The sequence below is a fragment of the Anser cygnoides genome, chromosome 24, assembly GCF_040182565.1.
Source record: "Anser cygnoides isolate HZ-2024a breed goose chromosome 24, Taihu_goose_T2T_genome, whole genome shotgun sequence".
In the NCBI taxonomy this organism is placed as follows: Eukaryota; Metazoa; Chordata; class Aves; order Anseriformes; family Anatidae; genus Anser; species Anser cygnoides.
In genome coordinates, this window is record NC_089896.1 from 3,240,024 (window position 1) to 3,259,237 (window position 19,214).

Below are 19,214 nucleotides of genomic sequence, written 5' to 3' on the forward strand. Positions count from 1 at the left end.
GGCAGGACACGGAGCCCCCGTGCTGCCTCTCCACAGCAAAGCGGGGTGCTCCAGAAGTGGCTCCGTGTCCCTGCCACCCCCCTCCTCTTCTGCTTCTCCTTTCCTGAGGTTTGCCATCGGATTCTCCTTCCTCAGCCCCCCCGGACCCCCCTCGGTTCGTTATCCCCACTCCTCCTTCGCTCTCACTTCTTTTTTTTGGGGACGTTTCCGAGCAGAGCCTCAGGGCAGCACTGGAGGCACGGAGTGGGGCGCGTGGGCTCTGCGCCTTGTGCACCCCCCTCCAGGGCCAAGCAGGGCATGGGGACAGCCGAGTGCTTGGGGGGGCGGGGATTTAATCTGGATTTAATTTGGATTGAAGGCTGAGCCCTTGTGCACCCAAGCTGGCCTTTAGGGGCCACCTTGGGTGTCCCCAACTCCTGTCCGTGCCCGTGGTGCGGGCAGGAACCACGCTGCCCTTCCCACCCCGTGCTTTGCCCCCATCTCGTGGGCTCCGTGGGGCCTCTCCCCGCGTGGGGGGGGGGGGGCTGCCGTGGGACCCCCCTCTCCGGTCCCAGCCTGACGGGGGAGGGGTGCACGGAGGGGTTCGGCACCCTGGGTCCCCGGTGCTGCGGATGGAGCCCCCCGCACCCCGCCGGTGCCCCGGGACGGCCCCTGCTGGGGGAGGGGGGGGAATATGGAGCGGGGGGGGGGCACCGGGGGCGCTTCGCCTTTAACGGGCGGGCGGGCGGCGCTGCCCACGTCACGGCGGCGGGGAGGGAGCGGGCGGGCAGAGGGAGAAACTCCCCGGTGCAGCCCCGCCGGCCTGCAGGGGATGGGGCGCTGAGCCGGGCCCCGGGAACCCCGGCACCCCCCGGCCCCCCACGGCCCCCCCACGGCCCCCCACCGGCCCCCCACGGCCCCGGGACGCTCAGCAGCTTCCCCGGTGCAGCCCCGGTGCGCTCCCCCCCGTGCGCTCCCCCCCGTGCGCTCCCCCCGTGCGCTCCCCCGGTGCGCTCCCGGCTCAGCCCCCGGTGCCCTCCCCCCGGTGCACCCCCCCCGGTGCCCCCCCCGGTGCCGCCCGCACCATGCCCGAGCAGATCAGCGTGGCCGAGTTCCTGGCCGTGACCGGCGAGGACCTGAGCTCCCCGGCTGCCGCCGCCTTCGCCTCCAAGATGCAGAAGTGCCGGGGGGCGGTGGGGGCTCTGGAGGAGGTGAGCGGGGCTGGGGGGGAGGCTTGGGCTGCGCTTCCCCCTGGGGACACCCCCTGCGCCCCTATCCCGAGCCCCGGGCGCCCTGTAGTGCTGGCCCCGCAGCGAGCACCCGCCTCTTTCCCTTGGGTTTCTATTTACTGGGGTCCCCCCCCCTCGCCCAGAGCCCCCCGGGGACGCCGGCCCCGCTCGGTGCGGGGTTTGCGTCTCTCGCTGCAGCTCTCCCAGGTTTTAATTTTTCGCTTCTGCCGAGGGCTCGGCCGCTGCCGTCGCCGATGGCTCGTGGGAAAGAGGAACCCGGAAAGTTTTTCGGGGGGCTGCTGTTCGTGCCGCCCGTCTCCGAGCGCCCGGGGATGTGGGGCTGGTCCCCCGGCGCTCGCCCTGAGCCGCTGCTTCGGGACCCTGCAGCCGGGGCGGCCGTTTCCATCCTCCGCCCCACCGCACGTTTTCTTGGGACCAAGGCCTGCAGAAATGGGCAAAACCTCGCCGTTCCAGCTGGTTTCGTTTCCAGCTCTGGGTGCTGCCCAGGGGCTGGCTCCGTCCCCAGGGCTGGGCTCAGCATCGGCCCCGTGCCTCAGGGCTATGAGCCGCTGCGCCCTGAGGGCTCGAGGTGTCCCTGCGGGGGGCTCCCGTTGCTATTAAAGCTGGGGTGGGATTTTTAGCCCCGCCAGCAGCATGGATGGGGCTCGAGCAGGGGTGGCAGGGTGCGCTTATCCCTCTCTCCCCACTCCTGCCTCCAATAGAGGCTGTTTCCAGCTGGTCCCGCGTCCTTTGCCAATTTCTCTTAGCGAAGGAATGGCTTTGAAGGGGAGCCAGAGCTCGTGGGGCCGGCGCGGGCCCCCTCGGAGCCCCGGGGGCAGCGGGAAGGGAGCCCCCCAGGCTGGAAACCCAGCACCCGATGGTGCTGAGCATCCCGGGCCCCGCCAGCACGTGCTCTCCCCTGGCTCTGGCTCTTTCTCTCGGCCGGGAAGGGGGAGGCAGCTCCAGGCAGGAGGAAGCGGCAGGAATTTCGTTTGGCCGCTCGGCTTCCCTGGGGAGGCTGCGATTTGGGGGAAGGGGGACGGGGATTTGGGGGGGCGGGGGGGTTCGCTTGGGAACGTTCCAGCGAGCGTGGCTGAGCGCCGGGGCTTGTGACAGCGGCTGGGGTCTTCGGGGGAGAGGGGCCGGGGGGGGCACGTGTCTGCCAGGGGGCTGTGGGGACCCTCGGGGGAGCCGAAAGGCAGCCAGGCCTCCGACACCCAGCGCCCCGGCGGAGGGGAAGAGGGAAATCCAAACAAACAAGCCCCAGCCCCGCGCTGCCGGCTGATCCTCGACGGGGCGATAGCATCAGGCAAGGAAAATAAACAGCGGCTGCTTTGGGAGGGGGGAGCCGGGGGGGGCTGGGGCTTTGTGTCGCCGCCTGTCCCTGCCCCGCATCCATGCTGGTGCTTTGGGAAGCCGGAGGGTGCTCAGCGCTGCTGGACGTGAGCCCAGGCTGCTGTCTGCTGGGAGGGGGCAGCGCGACCCCCCCCCAGCACCCCAAAGCTGTGCCGAAGCAGGGTGCTGAGGGCAGGAGGCCGGGGGACCACCGAGGTCCTCCCCGGTGTCCGAAGCTGCGCCGTGCCTCAGTTTCCCTCCTGGGATTACAACGGGCTGTCCCCTCCCGGGGGTCTCGTGTGGCTTTGGGGTGCTGGGGGCAGGAGCCGCATCCCATGGGGGCTTTGGCTGAGAAATAAAAGCAGGACGAGGCACGGGGAGGGGACCCGAGGCCGGGTCTCTGGTGTGAGCAGAAGGGCCGCATCCTGCCCTCGGTGGTGCTGGCTGATTGAGAGGTGTCGGTGCGGGATGGCCGGGCAGAGGCCGCAGAGCTGGCGGCCGCATCCTGCGTTGCCCCATCGCAGAGTAAACACGGCGTCCTGCCCTGCTCTGCCCTTTGCACCCGGAGCGGCCGCATCCTGCCCCGGCGGCAGCGCCGCCTCCAGCCCCCGGCCCCATCGCTGCGCCTTCCCCGGGCGGCACGGCGAGGGGGGGGGGGCGAAGAATGGCCCCCATTGAGCAGGGCGAGGAGGAGTGCCCGGGGTCCCCAGGCGACTGCGGTGCAGGTGCGGGTCCGTCCCTCCCGCCGTCCCCATAGGGAATCCCTTGTCACCACCACCGGCTGTGCCGATGTGACCCCTTCTCCGGGTTGTCCCCTGTCCCCTCTCCGTGCTGCCCCACCTCCAGCATCCTTCCGGGCCGCGCTCCTGGGGGGGCTGCCCCATCCCGTGGCACCGGGGCAGCCGCGTCCCCTGGCTGTGCGGTGCCTGCGTGCATCCAGAGCATCCCACGCTGCCTCAGTTTCCCCTTCCCGAGGCCGTGCCTGGCTGGTTTGCTCGCCCGGGGCTGCTCTCGGGCAGCACCAAGGCCTCCCTGGGGCAAAGTCATGCGTGGGGGCTCACGGCATCATCTGCTGTGTCCCCCCCCCGAGGCAGGAGGAGCCTCTGCCCTGCAGCACAGCTCCGGAGAGCTTGGGGCACTGGATTTAGGGCACAGAGGGGCACGGGAGGCTTCGGGGCACCCCAGCATCCTCCTGCTTGGTGAGAGACCCCCGAGGAGAGGGGGGGGGTTGGCTTCTGCCCCCCCCTCCCCACTGCCTCATCCCGGCCAAGGCTGCTGGGCAGCACCTCGTCCAAGGAGGGGCCTCGAGGAGAGAGGCGCCGGAGCCGGGCTGACCCCGCTGTCAGGAAATGGGCCTTGACATCAGCCCGAAAACCTTCGCTGGGAGAGCGAGAGCGAGCGAGAGAGAGCCTCTTTCTTTATTGTAATTCCTCGGCGGTTTCATCCCTCGCCCTGCTCGCCGTTCACGCCCTCCAAATATTTCCAGCCTGTTATCATGCCTCTGGTACCTGCAGCGCAGCCAAGGCGGCCTTAACCCTTTCCTGCTGCGCGCGGCTCCGGCTGCCTGGGAGGGGTTGGGGTTGGGGTTGGGGTCAGGTTTGGGGTTGGGGTTGGATTTAGGGCTGGGTGCTGTTCGCCCCCACGCTCGGCACATGTTGGCTGTGAGGGCGCCGTGCCCGTGGCGAGGGACAGAGCGGGGACAGGGCTGTGGCTGCGTGCGGGACGGCGTCGGGGTATGGGGCTGGGGGCTGCGACCGGGACCCCGCACGGGTCAAGATTTTGCAGAAAGCCAAGTCCCTCGGGGTGAGATTTGTGTCATTTCGGTCCCTGCTGGGCATCGGCAGGATGCAGGTTTTGGTTTTGGCTCTGCCGCGCGCGGAGCTGGGGGACCTTCTTGTGCCTCTGGTGCTGTGCCCATCCCATGGGGACACGTGCTGGCGCGGCTGGGCCAGCCTGGCGCATCTGTGCCGCGTCATGGGGTTGCCTTCCTCCTCTCCCTGCTTGAAACAACCCCCGGGGGAGCCACGGAGGCATTTTCGCAGCTGCTGGGAGCTGCTTGCTTCCAAACAGACCCAAAACCTGTCACCCTGCGCTACCGCCTTGCTCCAGCGTCACCTCCCCGGGGCGATCGGGACCGTGGGGACCGCAGGGCTGGCACGGGACCGGCCGGGCACCGCGGCTGTGGCATCCCCAGCACCGATCCTGCACAGGGCCGGGTGCTTCCAGCTCCTGTCCCCGGGAGCTTGGCTGCTGCCCCGCACATCTGTGTGGCAGAGCAGGCGCCCGGCCAAGGAGCCCTGTGTGGCCAGCGGGGCGGGGGGGGAGCGCTGACAGGGGTTTGTTCCTTTGCTTTCGCAGAGCCTGGACGGGGACCAAGCCGTGCTCCAGAGAATAAGGAAATATGTGAAAGCCATTCACGTCTCCGGGCTCAGTAAGTCGGGCTTCGAGAGATGTTGGGCGTCCCCGGGCTGCCGTGGTCACATCCTCCCCCAGTGCCATCCGTGCGTGGCGGCCTTTGGGGATGCTCGGAACGTGCTGGGGTGCCGAAAGCTGGCTGAAAAAGGGGTAAAGATGTAAATCGAGAGCTTTGGGGGGGTTGTGTAAGGAGCATCGATGGTGTCCTGCTCCACCCCAAAGAGACAGGGACGTGGGTGCGGGTTGGACCCACGATGGGACCTCCTGGGGAAGGGGGTCCTGCAGGGCCACCCCGCCGCCATCCCCGCCTCACCGCTGTTGTCCCCCCGCGCAGCCCACGTGGATAACGAGGAGCAGTACAGCGAGGCCCTGGAGAACTTCGGCAACAACCACCTCTCCCAGAACAACCACGAGCTCTCCACCGGCTTCCTCAACCTGGCCGTCTTCACCCGCGAGGTCACCGCGCTCTTCAAGAACCTGGTGAGCCGCCGACCCCGCGGGGAGCAACCTCAGCCTGCTTCCCCCGTCCTGCTGGGGCCAAGCTGGGGGGAATCTGCACCAGGCATCTGGATTTGGGGCAGAGACCCAGCACAGGAGGCAGACTCGGGGATGCTCGCGGGCCACCCGATACCCCCTCCGCTGGATTTTCCAGCTCCCTCCCAGCTCTGCTGGGGACACCGACGCTGCGATTTGCCGTGCGGTTGGGGCTGCTGGTTTTTTTTTTTTTTCCCCCTTTCTTCCTTTTTTTTTTTTTTCACATCTCTGATCTCGCTTGCCAAGAAGTAAATCAAAGCCACGCTGAGCGCGCAGCGGGGCCGTGGGGAGCCACAGCCGCGCGGGAGGCAGCAGAGGCGGCTGGAGCCATCCCCGCCGTGGGAGGGGGGGGGGCACGGCTCTTCTCGGGGTCTCTTTTCTCCAAACGCATCTTCTTGCTTCCATTTGTCGAGGCTGGAAGGGTTTGATAGCCTGGGGGGAGAGCTGGGCTCCTGGAGACGTGCTGGGCTTTGTGCTGGGTGGGATCTGGAGCGAGCTGGGGCCGTGCAGCAAAGCCTTGGGGCATCCCCTGCTGGCTTCTCACTGCCCTCGGGTCCCTTTTGAAGCCCACCCCCCAAAAAAGGGGCATTTGTACCCTCTGGCTCTGCTTAAGGAGCAGATTCCTTGCTGCCGCCCTTCCCCCAGCAGGAATTTCAGATTTCATATCCTCCTCTCCCAGTTACCCCAGCCCGGGCCTCCCCGCTCCTCTCCTCCCCATCGCGGCCATCCCGGCCCGGCCGGAGCCCCGTGCTCGGGGGCTCCGTGGGGAAAACGTCGCGGGGAAGGAGCCGAACCGGTTCCCTGGGCGAGGGCAGTGCCCGCGCTGCGCCTCCCCTGTGCCACGTGCTGCAGGCGTGGGAACGGCCGCCCGCAGCCGCCCCTGCTCCAAACCCTCCCCGGGAGCTGCTCGGCAGCGGGATCCCGGCGCCGCACGCACGGCGGAAGGATGGGGCGCCCCGTTCCCCAGCCTTTGGGGCCGGTTCCTGTCCTGGGGCTGGGTTTCTCCCCCTGTGGTGTCGGGGAGCAAAACCCCTCGGGAGACTATGCAAGGCATTGTAGGGTTTTGCAGCATCGCAGTTTCCTCTCTGATGCAGAAGGACGCGGTGTGCGCCCAGCATCGCACCGAGCCCCGGTCCGTGCCCAGCTGGGATCACCCTACAAGGGTGCTGGAGCTGCTCCAACAGCCCCACGTCGGGTGCTGCCCCGTGGGGACCCCAGGGTTTGGGGTCAGACGGAGAGGCACCGGGATGGGAGCAGGCTCCCGCGTCCCCTCTGCATGCCGCAGTGCTTTCGGGGACACCCCCCGGTCCCCCAGCCCGGGGAGGGGACGCTTTGGGAAGCCCTCCTGGACGTCAGGAGGTCCCGGCCCGGTTGGCACCGCCGGCTGCCCGCTGGGTGTCTGCACCGTGCCGCGGGGAGGCCGGGGCCGGGGCCGGGGCGGTGATGGGGGGGAGCAGCTCCAGTTCTGGCAGCCGCCGCGCTGATGTGGTTTGTGGGAAGGGCCCCGCGTCAGACATCTTGCAGCCAGCTCCAGCAAGCCCCAGCCTGCCCCTGCCTGCAGCCGGCCCCGTTTCCAGCCTCTTTAACCCTTACTGGGGCAGCGATTTTACTGGGGGGAGCCCCCAGTGCTGGAAAGGACGCGGGGCTCCTGCTTCCCGACCTGCCCCCGACGCGGGGACGCCCCTGGGGTAACCCCGTCCCCGTCTCTGCCCTTTCCAGGTGCAGAACCTGAACAACATCGTCTCCTTCCCCCTGGACAGCCTGCTGAAGGGGCAGCTGAAGGACGGCCGCCTGGTGAGTCCCCAGCCCTGGCTCCTCGGCTGCAGGTCCCCTGTACGGGGACAAAACGCAGCCCTGGGGACGCGGCTCGCGGCACGGAGCAAGAGGCAGAGGCGCAGCGGCGATGTCCCCGCAATATGGGGAGCAGGGCAGGGCGCCGGCACAGCGATGCAAAGCAAAGCCCTCACTTTTGGGACGCTGCTTTGGTGCCACCGGGTCTGTGCCCATCCCTTCACCTCCCCTGACGGCTGCCGTCCCCTCTCTCCTCTCGCTGCAGGACTCCAAGAAGCAGATCGAAAAGGCCTGGAAGGATTACGAGACCAAAGTGTAAGCGACCCCATGCCCGGAGCAAAATCCCCCTAATCCCCCCGCGCACAGAGGTGTTTTGTGCAGGGCTGCAGCCAGGCTCTGCGCCAGCCTCGGGGAGGCTTCCCCGGTCCATCCCAGCGCAGCCCCCTGCCCCTTCCCACCCCCTCTGCCACCTCTGCAGCTCCCTGGGGACCCCCTCTTGGGCAGGGCTGTCCCCGAGCTGTCCCCGTGCCGTCCCGCAGGGGGAAGATGGAGAAGGAGAAGGAGCGCGCCCGCCTGGCGGGGGTCATCCAGGCGGAACCGTCCGCGGCGGAGCTGGCCGAGGACATGCAGAAGGAGCGGCGTCTCTTCCAGCTCCACATGTGCGAGGTGGGGGCTGCGCCGGGGGGCTCGGGGCCCTTCGGGGTCGGGGGGACGCAGGGGACCGCTGTGGCCAGAGCTGTGCAGGGTGCTCGGTCCCCGTCCCCACCACCAGAGCAGTCCCGGTGGGTGCAGCGCAGGGCACTCGTCTGTCCCCGTCCCCGTGTGTCCCCGTGGGGTCCTGGCTCGGGGAACCTCCCGTCCCCCCCCCGTGGGGCCGTGTCTGCTCCCTGCAGGATGCGGGTGCAGGTGGGATACCCCGCAGGGAGCACCGGGACGTTGCACCCACATCCTCCGGGTCCTGATCCTACACCTCCTCTGCCAAACCAGGGGCTGGCATTTGGGGCAAAAGGCGATCCTTTGGGATGAAACCCCTGAAAGACGCAGTTTGGCTTTGCAGTTTTGCCCTGCTGGCAAAAACAGAGAGGCTCTCCAGGTCCCCAAGCACACAGGGGGGCGCAAGCAAAGGACACAGACCTGGTGCCAGCCCCCCCCCCAGCCCCCCGTCCTCCCGGGGTCTCCCCAGTCCCCTCCTGTGTCCCCGGGCTCCTGGGGGAGCAAAGGGCAGGGTGTGCGGGGAGGAGGCAGCGCCGCAGCGGGGTCGGGGCTGCTGGCTGGGGCTGGGCCAGATGAGTCAGTGCTTTGAATAGCAGCACTGTTAAATAAATAACAGTGCATGGAAACGCGGCCGGCCGGGAGGGGCCGCTTCCAGCAGCGCCTGCGCGCGGGTGCCCGCCTGGAATCGGGGCGCTGGGGGCCGGCACGCTCATGCACGTGTGCGCACGCCCGTGCGCACGCGGTGTTTGCCGCTTTCTGGGGCGGGGGCGCGATGGGTTTCCACCCCAGGGGTGCTCTGCGGGGCACAGCTCCTCGCTGGGGGGTTCCCGTGGGTGGGTGGGCGCAGCAGGACCCCCACCACGGGTCTCGGCAGGACAGTCCCCTGTCACCACCACCTCGGGGCATCGCTGGCAGGGCAGCGAAGCCCCCACAAAGCCCCCTTCACCCCTCCCCGCGTGCCTCCTCGGCCACGCTGGGAGCTGCCCCCCCTCCATCCTGCTCCCCTACCCCTGGCGGCCCCCCAGCAGAGGAGACGTGGGGTCCCCCGGGGGCTCCAGCACGCCCCGGGGCTGTCGGGCCGTGGAAAGCCCCTGCAGCTGGAAGTTGGCCGCCTTCCCCTCCGCTCGCCTCCCAAAACACGTCGGGGGGGAGGCAGGGAGGGAGGAGGCCAGCCTCCAGCTGCGCGGGGCTGAGGCTGAGCTCGCCCAGGGGAGGCTCCAGGCTCCTCTCTTTGCATGGGGCTTGCCTGACCCAGGGGTCTGGGCCTTTTTCTTTCCGCCTGCAGGTGAGGGACAGGTTTGATGTACAAAATCATTCAGTTTTTTTTAATTTTTTTTTCCTCAAGCTGACTTGGGTTCGGGTTATTTATTAACTCCAGAAGTAATAAGCAGCGGGAGAAGCGCGCCCGGCTGGAAACCCTGGAGGCCCGCCTCGGCCCGTCGACTTTGCAGGGCTTGGAGCACCTCCAGCTCCAGGTTTTCCGAGGGTGGTCCCCGGCGAGCTGACTTCACACCCGACGTCGTGGCTTCTCGAAACCGAGCCAGCGTCCCAACCCTCCTGCCCACGCGGGGAAGGGGGGGGGCGAGGACCGGTCCTCATCCCCGCCGCCTAACCGGCTGCCTTCTCCCCCCCCAGTACCTGCTGAAAGCCAGCGAGAGTCAGATGAAGCAAGGGCCGGATTTCCTGCAGAGCCTCATCAAGTTTTTCCATGCCCAGCACAAGTAGGTGCCCGTCCCCGGGCTCGGCTGTCACCTCCGGGAGCGCTCGGGGGTGGTGGTTTTGGGGACACCTCGCTCCCTGTCCTGGGGGCTGAGCGACCCCACGGAGCTCCTGGGGAAGGTGCTGGGCAGGGCCGGACGCTGTCCGGTCGGGATTGTTGGCTCCAGGAGATGTAAACGTGTCCGTAAGGGCTGGGGGAAGGGGCTTGGCCGGGGATGTAGCCGATGATTTGGTTTCTGGATGGATTTCCAGGGATGAGTTCAGCTGAGCGGCTCCGCCGGTAGCCTCGGAGCTCGTAGCGAGGGCGTTCGGGGCAGGGGGAACGTCCCCCTCCTTCCCTCGCACCCCTCCGGCTCTCGAGTGGGGAAACTGAGGCAGGGAGGGAGCAGTGGCACTGGCCACGGGCGTGCTGTCAGCCGGGGAAGGGACCCAAAGGGGCCAGGATCTGGCCTCAGTCCCGGTGAGATCAGCTTGCATCGAGCAAGAGGCCGACCCCGTGTCCCAAACACCTGAAATATTTGGGGTATCCGGACCCCACGGGCTGGACGTGGGCTTTGCAGCATCCCTCCCCGTCCCAGCAGCGAGGGAGCTGCAGAGCAAGAGCAGCTTCCCCGGGGTGGGGGGGGGGGTGCTGCTGCTTCCCCCCGCCACGCTTCCTCTAAATAAGCCCTTTTTTCCCCCGTTTTCCCCATTTGCATCTTAATGGCGTGAAATCAATGCCCAGTTTCTTCCAAGACGGCTGGAAGGCTGCCCAGAACCTCTACCCCTTCATCGAGAAGCTCGCCGTGTCCCTCCACGCGGTGAGTCCCCCGGCACCCCCCACGCTGCCCTGTGGACGTGTCCCTCGGGCCGTTCCCCCCTCCCCCAGGACACCCGCGGTCTCCGCTCCTTTTCCAGCTCCACCAGGCGCAGGAGGAGGAGGTGAAGCAGCTGACGCAGACCCGCGATTCCCTCCGCAGCATCCTGCAGCTGGACAGCAAGGAGGTGAGAGCAGGTGGTGGGGCGGGAGGGTGCTGGGCGCTGGGTGCTGAGCAGAGGGAGGTGTCCTTGGCTGGGGGATGGGGGGCAGCGGGGAAAGGGGGGCTGGGGAGGAGCAAAGCAGGACATCCATGGAGGAGATCTGTAGGGAGGAGGAGATCTATAGGGAGATGGACATCCATGGGAGAAGGACGTCCATGGAGGAGATCTGTAGGGAGGAGAACATCAATGGGAGGAGATCTGTAGGGTGGAAGGCATCAGTGAAAGGAGGTTTGTAGGGTGGAGGGCATCCGTGGGAGGAGATCTACAGAGATGAGGACATCCGTGGGAGATCTGTAGGGTGGAGGACATCAATGAGATCAATGAGAGGAGATCTGTAGGGAGGAGGACATCCATTGGAGGACATCTATAGGGTGGAGGGCATCAGCGAAGGGAGATCTGTAGGGTGGAGGACATCAGTAGGAGGAGATCTATAGTGTGGAGGGCATCAATGAAAGGAGATCTACAGGGAGGAGGACTTCCATGCCAGGAGATCTCTAGGGTGGAAGACGTCCATGGAGGAGACCTACAGGGATGAGGACATCCATAGGAGGAGATCTATAGGGTGGAGGACATCAATGAGAGGAGATCTGAGGGAGGAGGACATTAATGGGAGGACATCTACAGGGAGGAGGACATCCATGGGAGGAGATCTATAGGGTGGAGGACGTCAGCGAGAGGAGATCTATAGGGTGGAGGACGTCAGCGAGAGGAGATCTGTAGGGTGGAGGAGGACATCAGTGAGAGGAGATCTGTAGGGAGGAGGACATCCATGGGAGGAGATCTAAAGGGAGAACATCTACAGGGAGGAGGACATCTGTGGGAGCAGAGCAGGACGGATGCTTGGAGGACATTCATGGGGAGGATATCCATAGGGACATCCACGGGAGCAGAGCAGGAGGGATGCCCAAAGGGGACGAAGGTCTCTGACTCCATAACGAGGTCCTCCAGGGGGCTCAGCCACTTCTGCCCCTCTCACATTGCTTTCTAAATGCTTTTTTTTTTTTTTTTCCTTTTCCTGGTGAGCTCAGGAAAACCTGAGCAGGAAGAACTCCGGCAGCGGCTACAGCATCCACCAGCACCAAGGGAACAAGCAGTACGGGACAGAGAAGTCGGGGTTCCTGTACAAGAAGAGCGATGGGTGAGGGCGGGCGTTACTTACCCCAGCTCGGTCTGTGCTCGCGGGAGCCCCCGAGGGGGACACCTTTGGGTGAGGGTTTGGGTCCGTTACACAGACCGTTGGGTGCTGTTGGTCCCGTCTGGTCTTAAGAAGGTCTAGAGGCTTGGAGAATGCCATTTTCTCCCAGCTGGAGGAGCCCTGGAGGTGGTGGTCGGGGTGGGTGGGTGCCCAGCTGCAGGTGGGGAGGGAAGGAGGAGGTTTGGAGGTGGCGCAGGGGACCCCCGTAATGGGTCGGTGGCATCATCGTGATGGGTTGGTGTCCCCTGGGCACGGGGGCAGAAACCATCCTGCTGGGATGGGTTAGGGGGGCAAATAATGCTCTTATAGCCCCAAAGGGGTCTCCACCCCTGTGCTCGGCGACTTGTGGGAAGCACGACCCTAGATCCCAAAGCCGTGGAGCCTCTCCGGGAGGGTGCTGGGGGCAGTTTGGGGTGGGTGGACGTGGTCAGGGATGCGCTGTGGGTCCTCGCCCCTCCTGCTTGGCTCCTCACCCCTCCTGCTCTGGCTCAGGATCCGCAAAGTGTGGCAGAAGAGGAAGTGCGGCGTGAAGTACGGCTGCCTGACCATCTCCCACAGCACGGTGAGGGCGGCGGGGGGGGGGAACCTTCAGCCCCGTGGTCACCCCGAGGTGCTACGTGGGGTGCTGCCGGCACGTACCGCCCGGCGCAGACCCCGCAGCGGTGCCCAAACTGCAGAGCCCGGTTTGTGCCATCCCCTGCTGGGTGCTGCCCCCGAAACCACCCAGCTCCACGTCTCCCGTCCTTTGGGAACGTGACCTTGGCTGTAGGGCTTTTCCCCGAGCATCCCACCCGCGCCCCGGCAGCAGAGCAAGCCGCCAGCTCGGGGTTGTCATAGCAGGGGGTCCCTCGCCCCCCCCGCGTTCGCTGTGTGCCGGTGGGATGGGGGTTTTAGTGGGGGCAGTGGGGGTTTTAGGGAGGTGTCGAGGCCGCAGAAGAGGCCAAAGGGACCCGGAGTCATTTTGGGGAGGGGGTGCTGCCATCTGGGGGCAGAGGCTGCAAAGTGCAGCACCCCGCTCCCAGCCCCGTTCTGCAAAGGGAACGTGCGGGGGGTTGGAGAGGTGCTGGGCCTCCGCGTGCCCCAAAAGCGACCCTCTGGGGAACCTCCTCTAACCCCCCCCCTCCGTCCCCCCGCCCTGCAGATAAACCGCCCCCCCGTCAAGCTGAACCTGCTGACGTGCCAAGTGCGGCCCCACGCCGAGGAGAAGAAGTGCTTCGACCTGGTGACGCGTGAGTGCCGCCGCTCCGTGCCCTCGCGGGTCCGCTTGTGGGTCCCCGGGGACAGACCCCGGGTGGGTATCCCAGGGTGTGGGGGGTGCACATGATTATTTTTTTTTACGGAGGAAGGGCAAAGCCCCGCAAGGTGCTGGCTGCCTCGAGCGCCAGACAGCAAGAGGTGGCAGCAGGGCGTCGGAAGAGCGATGCGCGGCGATTTTTTCAGAGCAGCCCGTAGCAGTAGCTCCAGCCCCTTCCTGCGACCTTGTGCAAACTGATCCTAAACGCCCCGTTCCAGCCCCTTTCTGCAACCTTACGCGTTCCTAAAAGCTCACCGTTGTCCCCGTCCCCGCAGACAACAGGACGTACCACTTCCAAGCCGAGGACGAGCAGGAGTGCGTCGTGTAAGTGCCGGGGCCGTCCGCACCCCACGCGAGCGTGCAAAGCACCGCAGGGCTTAAATCCCCCGTGGCTGCACCCCTCGCCCCGCGCGGCGCCGGCCCCGGTGCGTCCCCGCGAGGCCGCCCGGCTCTGCTCCCCCTGCCCAGGTGGGTCTCGGTGCTGCAGAACAGCAAGGACGAAGCCCTGAGCAACGCCTTCAAGGGCGAGCCCAACGGCGGGGCAGCCTCGGCGGGCGGCGCGGCGGACGGCGGCGTGCAGGAGCTCACCAAGCTGGTCATCGGCGAGGTGAAGAACATGCCGGGAAATAAGCAGTGCTGCGACTGCGGGGCCCCCGGTAGGTCGGGGATCTGGGGTGCGGGATGCAGTGGGATGGAAGCGGTGAGGGGCCGGGAGGCGATGCTGAGCCCCCCACCCCGCCGTGCCCTGCAGACCCCACGTGGCTCTCCACCAACCTGGGCATCCTGACGTGCATCGAGTGCTCCGGCATCCACCGGGAGCTGGGCGTGCATTACTCCCGCATCCAGTCCCTCACCCTGGACGTCCTCAGCACCTCCGAGCTGCTGGTAAGCGGCTCCCTGAACCTGGGGGTCTGGAATTGCCCTCGGCTCGGGGGCTCCCAAACCTCCTGGGTGTGGGTTTCAACCCTCCTCCTCCTCCTCGTCCTCCCTGCCGGTCTGCTCTCTCACCAGCTGGCCTCGGTTTCCCTAGCTGCAGATTTCTGCCCCTGGCATGGTGCTCCAGGGATGCAGGGGAAATGATTGTTAATGGGGAGGGGGGGGGGGGAATGCTGGCAGCCCCCCAGGACCTGCTCCGTGCTCTAATGAACTTCTGCTGGGAGAAAGGCTCATCCCTGGAGGAGACGGTGGGTGGCAAGGTCCTGGGTGGATCCGGTAGATTCCTCTCTCCATCCTTCCACGATGGGGATGGGACGTCCCAGGGCAAGCACGGCCAGGATTTTGGGGAGGGTGGGTGGCCCCTCTCTGCCCAGGGCTCGTCTCCCCCTGCCCCTCTCGCCGCAGCTGGCCGTCAGCGTCGGGAACACCCGCTTCAACGAGATCATGGAGGCCACGCTGCCCACGCAGGACTGCCCTAAACCCTCGGCCGGCAGCGATATGTGAGTCCGGCACTGCCGGGGGGGCACGGAGCAGGTGGGGGTGGGGGGCTCTGTGTCCCCGTTGTCCCCAGCCCGAGGACTGGGGGCTCCCTGTGTCATCGCCAGGACATCGGGACCTGCACCCCTCGCAGAGCTTCCCCCCCGGATACGACTTCGGGAGGGGGGTGAGGTGCGGGGCTGCCCGCTGATGCCTCCCGCCCCGCAGGAGCGCGCGCAAGGAGTACATCGTGGCCAAGTACATGGAGCGGCGCTACGTGCAGCGGGGCGGCCGCGACGAGCCCCACCGCCTCTGGGACGCCATCCGCACCCGCGACCTGCTGGCGCTGCTGCAGGCCTTCGCCGAAGGGCACGATTTGGCCAAGCCCCTGGCGAGCCCCGAGGGCCAGGTGAGCCCCACGCCGGCAGCGTCCGTGGCTCGTCCCCGTCTCCGGGAGCCCCTCCGGGCTGCGGAGGGTCCCCGGGCTCAGCTGTGCTCTCCCACCCTCCCGGCAGGACGCGGGCGAGCTGGCGCTGCACATGGCCGTGCGCTACGCCGACAGGTCGTCCCTGCCGCTGGTGGACTTCATCATCCAGAACGGGTGCGTCCGGCGGGGGTCCCATCACCCGTGGCGTCCCGGTGACGTCCCCGAGGTGCCGGAGCGTCCCCGTGAGGACGGGGAGCGATGCTCGCACGCTCTGGAGCTGTCCCGGCTCTGCGCAGGGGGACGCTGGACCGGGTGACGCAGGACGGGAACACGGCTCTGCACTACGGCGCGCTCTACAACCAGCCCAACTGCCTCAAGCTGCTCCTGAAAGGCAAAGCTGCCTTTGCCACGGGTACGGGGCCGGGATATAGGGCTGGGGGGGGGGGGGGGGACGGACGGACGGACGGACTTGGGGCCAAGCCTTTTGCTCGGGGCTGTCCCCCCGGAGCAGCCTGGATCTGTCCCCTTCCATCCCTCGTGCAGTGAACGCGGCCGGCGAGACGGCGCTGGACGTGGCGAGGAGGCTGAAGCACACCGAGTGCGAGGAGCTGGTAGGTGGGGTGGGGGCGGACCAGGGGGATGGGGAGGGGGCTGATGCTGGGGTGGGGGGCACCCGGGAGCTGCCCGCCCCCCCGCTGACACCCCCCCGTCACCCAGCTGGAGCAGGCGCAGGCGGGGAAGCTCTCCCTGCAGGTACACGTGGACTACGACTGGGAGCCCCCCCAGGAGTACACCTACGACAGCGAGGACGAGCTGGAGGAGAAGGTGCCCGCCAGACGGTGGCAAGGGCTGGGGGGGGGGGACAGGGACAGACCCTGCGTCCTCATCAACGGGACGGGGCAGGGGGCAGAAGGGGGCTGCAGGTGGTGGGGGAGCCCCCGGCAGCTCCGGGTCCGGGTCTCTGCCCCCCAGGTGAGCCCCCTCCAGCGCTCCTTCAAGGGCTCCTTGCCGCTGGCCACCAGCCCCCCCGCCGCCTGCCCCCAGGGCCGCTGGAGCTGCATGGGCATGGACATCACCAACAAGACCTACGAGACCATCCTGGTGCCCTCGCGGCCCGCGCCCCGCCGGGCGCACAGCGAGGAGATGCCCCCGCCGCTGCCCCTCAAAAACCCCACGCGGGGCGGCCCCCGCCCCAAACCCGGCCCCAGCCCCACGGGTGAGTCGGGCGGGGGGGCCACGCGCCGCGGGATGCTCGCCGTGACACGGCCCCGGGCCACCAGCCTCAGTGTCCCCATCGCGTGTCCCCCCCCCCCCCCAGAGCGCCCCGAGCTCCACCGGCAGGCGTCGGAGCCGCACTTCTCGGGGCTGGCGGAGGCCCCCCCCGCGCCACGCAGCCTCTCCTCTTCCTCCTCCTCCTCCTCCTCCGTGGGGGCCCTGGACGGCGCGGCCGCGTCCCCCCCGGCCACCGGTACCCGCAGCCCCCCGGAGGCACGGCGGGCGGCGTACTGGGAGACCCGCTCGGAAACGGAGAGCGGGGCCGCGCGGAGGGGTCCGGAGCTGAGTCCCCCCCCCGTGCAGCCCCCGCCAGGAGGCCTGGCCCCCGATGTCACCCCCGTCAAGTTCGGGTAGGGGTCCCCCAAAATTCAGGGGAGGCATTGGCGGGGGGGAGGTGGTTGTGTGGTGCTGGTGGGAGGAACCCCAAATTGTCCCTGGGGGTGTCGGAGCAAAGGGGTCCCCTCCCCACTGCCAGCCTGGACCCCCCCGGGACTTGGGGACAGAGGAGGGGACAGGGGCAGCGTGGGAAGGGGGGGGGCTGTCCCTAGAGGTGACATGGGTCCTGTAGGGGGGGCACCGATACCGGGACCCACTGGAAGTTACGACTTTTTTTTTTTTTCCCCCCCCATTTTGGGATTTGGGTGGGCTGTGGGTGGCACCCTGCTCCCTTGGGTGTCCCATGCGGGAACCCGACGGCACCGGGACCTCGTGGGGAGGGGGACGGGGGAGCCGGGGGGGGGGCTGACGCTGCCCCCCCCGCTGCCCCCGGTAGCTCGGAGAGCACCCGCTCGTACCGGCGCATCAGCGGCGTGGCCGGCAAAGCCGGCTCGGCCGCCCCCCCCCAGAGCCCCGAGGACCCCGCTCCGAGCAAGGTGCCCCCCGTGCCCATGCCCCGGCGATTCGCTCCGGTAGGTGGCACGATTTGGGGTGGGGGGGGGCTTGGACGGGGTGCGGGGGTGGGGGGGAGCTTTGGGAGGACCCCTCCATCCCCAGGCGTCCCTGCAGCTCTTGCCCCAGGGGGGTGGATGGAGGTACTGGGGGGGGGTCACAACCCTTGGGGTGGATTTGGGGGGGTGGCTGGCCCCCCCCCCGGCTGACCCCGTTCCTCGCGCAGGCCAAGGGGAGGCAGAAGCGGGTGAAGGCGGTGGCTGACTGCAAGGGGGACAAGGCGCGGGAGCTGACCTTCTCCAAGGGCGAGGTGATCGTGGTGACGCGGGAGGAGGACGAGCAGAGCTGGGTGAGCCCCCCCGGGGCGCAGCCCCCTCCCTCTCCCCCCCACTTCCCTGTCATCCTGAGCGGGCTGCTCATTTTTGGGGGGTCACGGATGGGCACCCCCCGCCCCGTCTGTGCTGGCGGTGGTCACCGTAGGCTGCCGGTGACAAGTCACAAGTGCTTGTGGCCATCGGTCCCTGCATTCCTCTCCCTCGCCACCCACCGTGGGACCCCCCCCACACCCCCCGACACCCCTCTCTGCACCCCCAGGTCGGCTTCATCGAGGGCGACGGCTCCCGCACCGGTGTCTTCCCCGCCAGCTTCGTCCACCTCTTGCAAGACTGACTGGGTCCCCCCCCCCCCGCTGCCCGTTTTGTCCCCGTCCCCTGGGGGCCGGGGGCGCACGGGGTGGGCTGGGAGCTGGAGCCGGACGCCCCCCGGCCCCTCTGTGCCGTCGCCCCTTTCCACGGGGCACCGGGTCCTGCTGCCCGACCCCAGCCCCTGCTATGGGACCATGTGGCTGCTGCCCTCCCAGGGGACGTGGGGACCCCCGGGGTGTGGGACGCTCCCCCCCTGGACGGTGGCTTTGGAGAGCCGAAGGGCTGCCACCGCCCCTGCCGCCATCAGCTGCACCCTGCGAGGAGGTTTTGGTGCTTGCTCTGCTCTGGCTGCTCTCCGTCCTTTCGGGGGCTCTGCCCATCCCGGGGGCTTTCTCCTCGCCTGTCAGCGGGGATTTGGGGCTGGGGGGGGGGCGCTCTGGGTGCCCCCCACTCTCCTCTGCTGGGTGGGCGCAGAGCCCCTGTCCCCGTTCTCCAGGGGGCAGCTGCAATGCGCCACCTGGTTTTCTCCTCTACCACAACTGTGAAGCATTGGGGATTGGTAGGGAACAAAAAAGGGCTTTTTATTCATCGTTTTTGGGGGTTTGGAGGGTCTGCGGCCACATCCTTCCCCCCCCCCCCGGGCTCTGAGAGCCCCCCCAGGGCAGCAGGGCTTGGAAATGCCTAAAAACTTCCCCAGCCTGGTACCACAGCTCCTTGGATGCCTGGGGTCGGCGCGGGCAGCACCGCGGAGCCGTGTCCCCGTGTCCCTCACCGGGCGGGTGCTGGTCACCGCCTGGCCCCAGGGGGCTCGGGGTCCTGCTGCGGCCGGCCCCGGGGGGGGGACCCTTGGGGCCATCCTGCAGCCGTGTTCTGGGACCAATGCTGCCCCGTGTCGGCGTCCCTCGGGAGCCGCCTGCCCCTGTGGTTTATCCTTGTCTGCGTCTTGTTTGTTGCATCCCAGAAAGTGGTCTGTTGTGTTTGTTTTTTATGTTCTCTCTTTCTAATTTCTAATAAAACCGTCATTTTTTTTGTAAGCATTGGGGTGCGTGCGTGCAGGGCTCAGCCCCTTCCCCAGGGCTGGCAGTCCCCATCCCGGGTGGTGTGTCCTGGAGTTTCCTGGTCCCTGGGGTCCCCATCCCCTGCCCATCGGGGACACGACGGGGTGGCAGCGGGTGGCCCTGTGCCGGCAGGGAGCGAGGGTGCAGCCAGCTCTCTCCCCAGCCTTGCATTCGGCCACGCAGGAGCATTCCATCCTCCCCGCTGGGACGGATCCAGCCCGGTTCTGCTCCCAGCCGCTGGGGTCCCGGCAATGCCAGCACCACCACAGCGCCTTCAGCCCTGG

The 19,214-nt window shown here is 67.7% G+C and overlaps 1 protein-coding gene across 1 annotated transcript; it reads left to right on the forward strand.

The window, feature by feature from the left end:
* Nucleotides 1–999: 999 nt before the first annotated feature.
* Nucleotides 1,000–18,901, forward strand: ASAP3 (ArfGAP with SH3 domain, ankyrin repeat and PH domain 3). Its single transcript, XM_066982498.1, has 26 exons — nucleotides 1,000–1,190; nucleotides 4,902–4,974; nucleotides 5,293–5,438; nucleotides 7,212–7,286; nucleotides 7,549–7,598; nucleotides 7,823–7,949; nucleotides 9,633–9,718; nucleotides 10,441–10,516; nucleotides 10,614–10,700; nucleotides 11,765–11,874; nucleotides 12,424–12,493; nucleotides 13,073–13,160; nucleotides 13,501–13,549; nucleotides 13,694–13,881; nucleotides 13,977–14,110; nucleotides 14,567–14,661; nucleotides 14,867–15,047; nucleotides 15,154–15,239; nucleotides 15,362–15,477; nucleotides 15,609–15,676; nucleotides 15,783–15,890; nucleotides 16,038–16,281; nucleotides 16,384–16,690; nucleotides 17,113–17,248; nucleotides 17,455–17,577; nucleotides 17,823–18,901. Exons 1-26 carry the CDS (start codon nucleotides 1,065–1,067, stop codon nucleotides 17,895–17,897), a joined length of 3,024 nt encoding a protein of 1,007 aa, XP_066838599.1. The 5' UTR covers nucleotides 1,000–1,064; the 3' UTR covers nucleotides 17,898–18,901.
* The last annotated feature ends 313 nt before the right edge of the window (nucleotides 18,902–19,214 follow it).